Source organism: Magnolia sinica, chromosome 5 (genome assembly GCF_029962835.1).
Source record: "Magnolia sinica isolate HGM2019 chromosome 5, MsV1, whole genome shotgun sequence".
In the NCBI taxonomy this organism is placed as follows: domain Eukaryota; kingdom Viridiplantae; phylum Streptophyta; class Magnoliopsida; order Magnoliales; family Magnoliaceae; genus Magnolia; species Magnolia sinica.
Genome location: NC_080577.1, coordinates 20,458,374 through 20,467,538, shown reverse-complemented (window position 1 = coordinate 20,467,538; position 9,165 = coordinate 20,458,374). Strand labels below are relative to the sequence as shown.

Genomic DNA, 9,165 nt, shown 5'->3' with positions numbered 1-9,165 from the left:
CCTTACCTGCTGCTTAATTGGGTTCAGGTAAAACAAATCAGACTGCAGGTTGGGTCAGCCGTAAAGCAAGTGGGCTGGACTTGGGCTTCACCTTATAAATGTTCATAAATAGTAATACAAGGATTTAATGACCCTACAAGAAGTTTATAAATATAATAATACTTAAGGTTTTCATGACTTAATTCTGTATGATGGGCCACTCCCAACTAATGGTTATGATCACCGGACACAAATCACCTGTTCTGTATGGAAAAAGCATGCACCCAATTCAGATATGGACCATCAATCTTCATGGAGTTCATGTCCATAGATTCATGAATAGACAAACTAGGAAACTACTTAAAAAAATAAAAAATAAAAATAAAATAAAATTTAAGGCATGACTGCTGTATAAAATCCAAAGCTGCCAAAGATAGAAATCATCCAAACCATCCTCACATCACAAAGCAGAAACCAAAGTTTCACTCTCTTGCATCCTGAAAACCCTAGCAATCAACAGACTCCCATGTTTATTTACAGTATGAGTGTGATGCATTCCGCGAGTCATTATATCATATATTACACCAAGAAACGTCGGGTGAGATGGAAGAAGCCGTATATCATATGGCACGAGCGACCCAAAAAGCTGGAATTCCCAAAATGAGCAAAAATAAAAAGAACAAAATGCAAACAAATGGGTAGTACTTAGCAGAATGCTTTGATCTCAATCAAACCCACTTTCTTTTCCCTTTTTTCTTTCTTTCTTTCTTTCACCTAATTCACTTTGATGCTGTTTACCTGCTCTGAGTTGGTTAGATAGGCTTGCTTCTTTGCCTCTCACCTTTTTCTTGAAACCTTGGAGCTGTGGAAGAAGTCTAGAAGATAAGACGTGAAAAAAGGGAAAAGGATTCAAACTTACCATTGTTTAGGGAGCGTCTGGACACACTATCAATTTGAATTGCAACTAATAAACAAATCGCAGTTTCCTTTTTTTGCCTCAATAGTTCCAAATTGCACTTAGGCTACTTCCAATTTGGATTTTAAAGGAACATGCTCAAGGGCTACTTCCTCATTATGCAAGTGTACCAAACATTGTTAGCATCTGACATTTCCTTCAGATTGAAGTATTTGTTTGCAATTCAATTTACTTGTGCACCCAAACACAGCCTCATTGTTGGTTTATCATGGTTTATAAGTATGGAGTTACCAAGTCCATTAGCGTCAGATGTTCTCATGATTCTCAGCCTCTTCGCGGTGTTCAAAAACATTCTACACACAATCCAAACAATGAAAAATGTGTAAGCATCACATGGAACAATTTGAGAGGGAAAATAGAAGAGTTATGTTATGTGCAGCATACATGGCAGAAAAAGAATGGGGCATCCTGGAAATGGATGGCAGAAATAGGGATATCTGTAATGTGAGTAGAACCATTTTGTGCTAATGGTTGAAGTAGAAATATGAAGTTTGCATATTGGGAACAAATGGTACAATGTTGTCAGTGAGGGCATATTGAATATTGATACAAATAGCAAACTACTTAAATACAGATGCATGATGAACCACTCAAATTGGATCCCAAAAATTGTAGGGGTGGGGTATTTCAGGATCCAACAATGCAAATGGTTGAATTCAACTTCCATGTCCACAATCAAAAGGTGGGGTCATTTTGGAAATAATTGCTACAAATAGAATGGTGAAATTTGCGGTTGACTACTTCTGACTAGAAATAAATGGTATAAAACTTTAATATGGATGTAATTGGGCTGATTATACTCAACTAATGTCGCAATGAAGTGAGCTTTGGGTTTACACAAATATTTAAACAAGCAGGCCCCAAATAGTTGGTACAAGGTATAATGATGATATTTAAACAACATAGCAATCCAATGGGCTTTTTGAAGTACTTAAATAAGGTTAACAATCAAATGGGCTTTGGGTTTATACAAGATAAGGGGAGATGGACACATGCAGCTTGGCCTTGTCCTCGAAAATCTTGTGCATAGAACATCTGAGCCATGCAAAAGATAGGCAAGACCATGAAGATTGCCTGCCACGTCGATTATATCAATTCATTCACTAGCTGGGCCACACTTGCACATTGAGTCAGACAATCAGCTGACCATTGATTTCAATAGCATTGCCTGCCTGATGAGTGGAGCAGCCTTTTTTTTTTTTGCCCCAGAGATCTTCAAGGTGTGACCCACTTTTCACAGGGCTTGGATATTCTACACAAGTGACATGGTGGCGAAAGAGAGGGTTTTATCCAGGATGTTCTACACAAGGAATAGGGTTTGTACAGTACAATTACAAAAACATGTAGACATTCAGTACATAATAGGGGACAGGAATCAGTACCTCTGGAGGCACAGTGACTCCACATGATTACTGTGCATGTGATGCACAGGGACAGGATTGAAACCATTCATTGTATCAATTAAATAGTGAATGGACCATAGCCTAAAAGATACTGTTTGGAAAATCCTAACCCCTTCATGCGTGGCATACAAATGGACACTAAAAAGCCAGAAATGGTTCACATTCTGCAAGAAAAGGTCCATCTATTTATTAGATAGGATAGTCTGTCTAAGAAATGTTTTTATTAGTGGCAGGTCAATGGTGGAATCTGAAGGATGTGTATTTTGGATTACCATACACATCTACAACGTGCATGGAACACAATCCAGATGCACAAAAACCCATTCCTCTAGAGGCAGTAGAGAAGATCACATATAATAGCTATAAAGTGCAAGGACTGCTGTGGAAATGAGAACTAATAAACGAGATGACATCTTACACTAAGAATTTAAATCTAGATAGATAATCTTCTAGGCCTGCAATAATCTAACCAAGATTAAAATAAATACATAGATACATGGATATGCCCAGTCAGGAAGATGAACACATATTTTCTTTTGCAATTAATTTTTCTTTCTGATGTAATTAAAGGAAATGCTGCATACCCCCAAGGAACGTCTCCTACAAGCATCCAATCCCCCTCCCTATCTTCATATGTGAGCACAAACTCAGAAGAGCCATCCAACAGCTTTGAGCACTTTGTCGCTTCCTCCATGGCTTCGACTTCTTGAGATGCGTTGGGTCCTATAATTGCATAACACCAAATTACAAGAAATTTCTTGAATGAATTCTACACTACTTGTGAACAAATATATGCATCTGTTCAACCACTCTTGAGTTGCAAACCCAACTGCAAATGTGTGTAATCAGGACAGTTGGATCTGGTGGGCCACCACATAGCTATGCCATAGCCCAAATATTACAGAGATCATGAACATCACATGACCACGATTTTTACCTACGGAATGCGGACTCAAATCTCTTTCCCTTGACAGTTGTTTCAAGAGGAGGCGATTGGGGTGGCTAGATTGCCACAATTTTGGACCACAGCTCCATCCATGTGTCCATCCAAAATGGTGGCTGACTTGGTCATCACTCCCGATCAACATACACATGTACGGTGTGTTCAGCAGATCTGATGTGGAGCCCGATCACAGTAGCAACTAAGTGCTTACAAGAGCAATATGCGTGGTCCCAATTGGCATACATGCGATGCACATGTTTGGTGGAGATGGCACGAACCCATGACTCACATGTACACAACGATCTGTCCCGATTGACACATGCAGCTCCCCATGTTCGGAAGAGATGGGGTGGATGATAATTACGCTAACCATTACATATACAAGTGAAGAGGTTTGGGCGAACACATCGCAACAAATTGCAATAAAGCCTTTGAATCTGGGTCATCTCCCAACAATCTAAACCGTTTATATGGTGATCCTCACCTTGTATAGTGGAAAAAATAATAATAAAAGCAATCAATTGGATTATTTCAACCCTTCAATAATTTGGCTCTTTTACTTTGAACATCAACTATCACTATAACCTTTGCATACTCGAAGGTCTGAAATATTCAATCCAAGAGTTTTTTTCAGGCATATCCCATCCAAGGAGAGACCTGTAAAATAAACGGTTTGGGTCATTGGAAAAAACCCAAATCTAACACTACACATTCCACTGAAATATGCAATCCAAGAGTTTTTTTTTTTTTTTTTTTTCAGGCATATATTCCATCCAAGGAGAGACCTATAAAATAAACAGTTTGGGTCATTGTAAAAAAAACCCATATCTAACACTACGAATCCCAACATATCTTATTGTAATATGCCAGGATGTATTCATGAGCAAACCTGCTGTTTGTTTAATGGCTCCTATCGAGACACGTGGTTTTTTATTATTATTTATTAATGGGTATATGTGAATACATGGCTAAATGCACATAGGGACATTTGATAATGGAAAAGTAGAGGCACAAAAGCATCATCATCATGAAAGAAGAAGAAAAGAGAGAGGAGAACTCACTAATGGAGGTGGGTGTGTGGAACATGTCTTCCAAAGCTTGGGCCAGAGTCTGATAGGAGACGTGGGCATTCAAATCCACCTTCCTACCAATAGGCACTCCATCCATATTCACCTTCACAAACTGAGATTTTCCATTACCTTTCTCTTTCTTACCATTACTTTTCTTATTAATATCAATAATCTTATTAGGTGGATGATTAGTCTTAATAAGACTCTTCTTAGCATTAGGATTGGAGGTGGCATCTGTGCCATTCTCTTCAGCAGAAGCCTTTGCCTGGCTCACCAAGCTGTTCATCCTGTACGCCCTTATGGGTGGCCATCCCACTACCTGACTGCTGCATCCATTCCAAATAACAAATAAATAAAAAATTTATAAATAAAAATCTTTCAAAAAAATAAAATAAAATGGCTTTTTTGATATATACCCTCCTGAAATTTCTGAAATTTATAAATACCTCCCTGCGGTTTCTAACATTTATGAATACATCCTAATAATAAACAGTCCCATGTCAACTAGTGTGCTGTTAGTGGCCGTAGCCTATCAGTCGGATGCCGTTGTATGTGATAATGAAATGACCGAAATGCCCTCGCTATCAAGGAAAGTTCAGTCGTATGCCGTTGTATGTGATAATGAAATGACCGAAATGCCCTCGATGTCAAGGAAAGGAGTATAAGGACCAGCATCTTATAGAGGGCATTCTGGTCATTGCACGTATCTAACGCGTCGGGAAGTTGACGGCCGTTAAGAAAAGGAAATGACCAAGATGCCCTCGCTGTTAAGGAACGAAGGGAATTCTGGTAATCTCCCGTATCAAATACATCGCCGGCCGTTAACAGCAAGTTAGCGTGGGAACGTACGTAGGGCGTATTTACAAATATAAAAAACCACGGGGAGATAACTGTGAATGTCAGAAACCAGAGGGTAGTACTGATAAAAACCCTAAAACAAAAATCAATAAAAGAGAGAAATGAAAAAAAAAGAAAAAAAACACGCACCAGGGCGCATTAGATCCGAGTTCCTGAGCAACGGAGTCAGCAGCTCTCTTCGTACCAGCAACAGAAACCCTAGGAGAAGCCATGGAAGAAGGGAAATCCTTGGCAGTGAGGATCCTACAGTAATCCCCCCATGCGCACGGCTTAACCTTCGCCCCAAGCCCGAGGCCGAGCCCAAGCCCTAGCTCAAGCTCGGTTCCATGGTCGTCTTCCTCCTCAACCTCAACCTCCTGCTGCGTGCGTTTGTTCGTTTGGTAGGAAGAAGACACCTCAGACAAGCCAACGTAATCCTGTTCTATCACCTCCGCCTTCGAAACCGTCGACATCGACCCGTTGTTTGAGCTACCTGAAGAAGCTCTTCCACCACCACCACCACCTTGCATTCTTCTCTTGTATTCTTTGCAAATGAGATCTGATTTTCACGAGAAAACGTTGAGAAGGGAAGAGAGATGATGCCGGTTTAAGGAGGGCTGTCAAGACGGCTTTTGGAGAGAGAGCGAGAAAGAGAGAGAAGAAAAGGATAGATGTACGGATGTAAGTATGCAATATGGCATTACAGGCATGCCGAGTGTACTCGCGCGAGTGCATTTTTCAATTTCAAGCGCGATTCATTGGCGCTTCCCTTCGCGGCATGGGTTGCGAGATCTGAGCCGCACATCTTGCGGGGTCCATTGTGAGTATGTCATTCGCTGAAAATCAGGAACGTCTGATTGTCTCAGGTTGGCTACGTGCGTATTTATTTCATTTGGTGTGTTGTGACCCAGCCAGGCTTAGGCATGTGCGGATGTCACGTGGCAGGAAGTTGTGAGAATCGGGTCTGCCCATCTGTAGGGTAGGAGTGCTTCTCAGAATCACCCACGATCCAATCCATCTGATCTGTGTCCATTCCGTTAACGGTGGAAAACAAGAACGGTTTAATGGACAGGACTATGTAATCAGCTTTATTTTAAAATGCAACTTATCTGCTACCGGACGCCAATGTTGAGGTGGACCTGATTGATATAATACATTGCCAAGCGTCCCATGGAAGATGGCATGGACTGGGTACTGAACTAGCCGGAGACGGACTGGGAATGGGTATTTTGCGGATGGAATTAGGTGGTATTAAGTGGGACGTAGCTTTAAATTTTTTGGTTTGAAAGATAATTCATATCTGGCTAACGCTGGGTTTATAACATTGGATCCTCTACATGGAGTAGGAAAGGCTGCTGAGGCCATTCACGTGGCTACAAAAGTTTTGTATCGTAATAATGTTTTTTATTTTATCAGTTCCACCTAGCAGACATAAACTTATAAATGATTAAGATGACTTATAAACATTAAGGTAGAACCCGGGAATATTTTGACCATAGAAAATTCTTTCCCCGCTCTTACCTCTTGTATAACTCACTTAAGTTTTGGATATGCTTGACTTTTGGTAGCATGTCCTAAAATAATCTCACAAAATAGATAGATGAGGTGGATTACTCACAAACATCAAGGTAGGCCCTACCTTATTCTTACTATAGTTTTCAAACACGGTTTTTGAAATTGGTAGTTATATTTCATGTATAATCAAAGACTACATGAAACAAAACCCATACATTCTACATGATCCAAACACCAAAATGAATAGGCTCACTCCCATAGGATTAAGAGACAATCCACCAACAGGTGCGTTTATTGCAAAAAAGCAATTCTATCCCACTTAATACAATCTAATCCCATGCGTCAAACACCCCCTCGGGGAATACGTGGGTCCCACGGTAATGTATATATTTTATCCATACCATTCATCCATTTTAACAGATCATTTTATGAAACGAGCCCAAAAATAAGTAGATTGAAAGCTCAAGTGGACCACATTGCAGGAAGTAGTAGAGATTGAATTCCTAGTTTTCAAAACTTATGGGGGGCACAGAAGTTTTGGGTCAAATTTATATTTCATGTAAACTTATGAATAGTTTAAACAGTAAATAAACATCACGATGAATCTTAAGGGCCTGTTTGCGAGCATGGATTTGGAACCCCCTGGATTTAGAACCCCTTGGATTTGAAATTCTCCTAGTGTGTTTGGCATTGTGGAGAGTGTGAATCAACTTTAATCCAAAAGTAGCTATGTATGGTATATTTATATTTATATGGGTTTGAATTTAATTATTAAATCAACTTTAATATCTCTAATTAGTGAGATATGTAATTTTTGACACTATGGTTGTGATAAGCCCGCTGAAATATATGTTTTGCCCGAAAATACTGAAATTCCAAGTCTGGAATAGGCCACAAGCACAAGATCAAGTCTAAGTGACTAACCAACTATTTTTAATCGTTAATTTACATGGACAATGTTTGGACAATGCTGATTTACATGGACAATGTTTGGATGGTACTGATCATCATTAGTGGGTCATGTGTCCAGTAGAATGAGAGTATAGTGACGCACGTGTTACACCTGCAACTATTAAAATGATTTTAGGTGTAATCTAAGCTCTCATCGTGGATTTCAAATCCCTTATAAGAGGGGACCCCAATTACCTTATGCTGCCAAACAACAGGGGATTTGAAACTCCTTAAATCCCCTCGAATCCACAGTGTCAAACGACTCCTAAAAAGTGTTTATCTATAGGAATTCAATCTCATTACTTTCATGTGGTATGATATACTTGAGCCCTTAATCTAATTACTTTTTAGGCTACTAATGTTTTGTGCTCATAGCCTATTAATGATATTTTAAAATAATTAGATTATCAACTGCATCGCTATTATTACTTAAATAAGATAATCCATGTCACTAAAATATTGTTTATATAAATCAATGGTTAAAAATCTCTTTTGTTAGTTACTCAGGATGTGATCCTTTACTTGTGTCCCCCTAAGATTTGGAAATTCATCATTTTAGGTGAAGTATATATTTCAACGAGGTTATTATAATTAATTATAGATATTGAAGTTAATTTAGTAATTAAATTCAAACCTCTAATTTTGACTTAGATGGATTCTAAATTCCCAACGCCAAATAAAATGGGAGGCTTCCAAATCCACGCTACCAAATAGGCCCTTATGAATAGGTTGGCTGGCACTTAACCATCATGTGGGCCCTAAGAAGGTTTAAACGGTTGGTATAACCATGATGACTATTGCTTGTGGTGTGGTCTACCTGAGGCTTGTATTTGTCTTATTTTTAGACTTATACCTTTAAATGACAAAGAAAAATGGGTAGACAGTGTGGATAAAACCATACATCAATGCATCAGGGTGGCTCACAGAGACCCTGCCCGTTCCGATACTAAGACGAGCGGTGGTAGGACGCAATCCGTGCCCGGCTCTGTAGTACTTCGGTTCTTCCCACTCTACCCGAATGAGGACACGGCTTCGGTGGCTCCTGGGTATATGACTGTGGGGCTGACCGTGATGAATGTGTCTTACATCCACACCGTTCATCCATTTTTTCGGAACATTTTAGAATATGATACTTAACAATAACATAGCAGATGTAAATCTCATTTGAACCACACCACAGGAATGGGGGGTGATCGACCATTAAAAACTTCTCAGGGCCACAATTTGTTTGGATCAAGCTGATATTTATGGAGTCCTTTCATCGAAGTCTTTGTGACCCATCTCAACAGGTTGGATGGCAAATAAACATTACGATGGACCCTAAAAAAGTTGATAGTGCCCACTAAGTTTTCAACGGTGGGTGATCAATCACCACTGTTTGTTGTGGTGGGGTCCACTTGAAACCTGGATCTGCTTATTTTTGAGCTCATGTCCTGAAATGACCCGAGGAAACGTTAGGATGGAATGGATATGAGACACATACATTACGGT

General features: G+C 39.6%; 1 protein-coding gene across 2 annotated transcripts; it reads right to left on the bottom strand.

Moving 5' to 3' along the window:
* Positions 1–439: 439 nt before the first annotated feature.
* On the bottom strand, positions 440–5,842 carry LOC131245690 (auxin-responsive protein IAA13-like). Of its 2 annotated transcripts, none has more exons than XM_058245303.1 (5): positions 5,359–5,842; positions 4,363–4,697; positions 2,943–3,081; positions 1,187–1,248; positions 440–841 (listed from the first exon to the last, which is right to left on the bottom strand). In XM_058245303.1, exons 1-5 carry the CDS (start codon positions 5,736–5,738, stop codon positions 792–794), a joined length of 966 nt encoding a protein of 321 aa, XP_058101286.1. In that variant the 5' UTR covers positions 5,739–5,842; the 3' UTR covers positions 440–791. The 2 variants fall into 2 exon arrangements, with proteins under 2 accessions (XP_058101286.1, XP_058101287.1); XM_058245304.1 differs by having other exon boundaries at positions 4,363–4,694.
* Between the last annotated feature and the right edge of the window lie 3,323 nt (positions 5,843–9,165).

Coding starts and splice junctions, on each gene's coding strand:
- LOC131245690 (XM_058245303.1), bottom strand. CDS start 5,738: ATGCAAGGTGGTGGTGGTGGTGGAAGAGCTTCTTCAGGTAGCTCAAAC. Junction 3,082..4,362: donor CCACACACCCACCTCCATTA/GTGAGTTCTCCT, acceptor ATGCAATTATAG/GACCCAACGCATCTCAAGAA. Junction 842..1,186: donor ATCTGACGCTAATGGACTTG/GTAACTCCATAC, acceptor CTTCTTCCACAG/CTCCAAGGTTTCAAGAAAAA.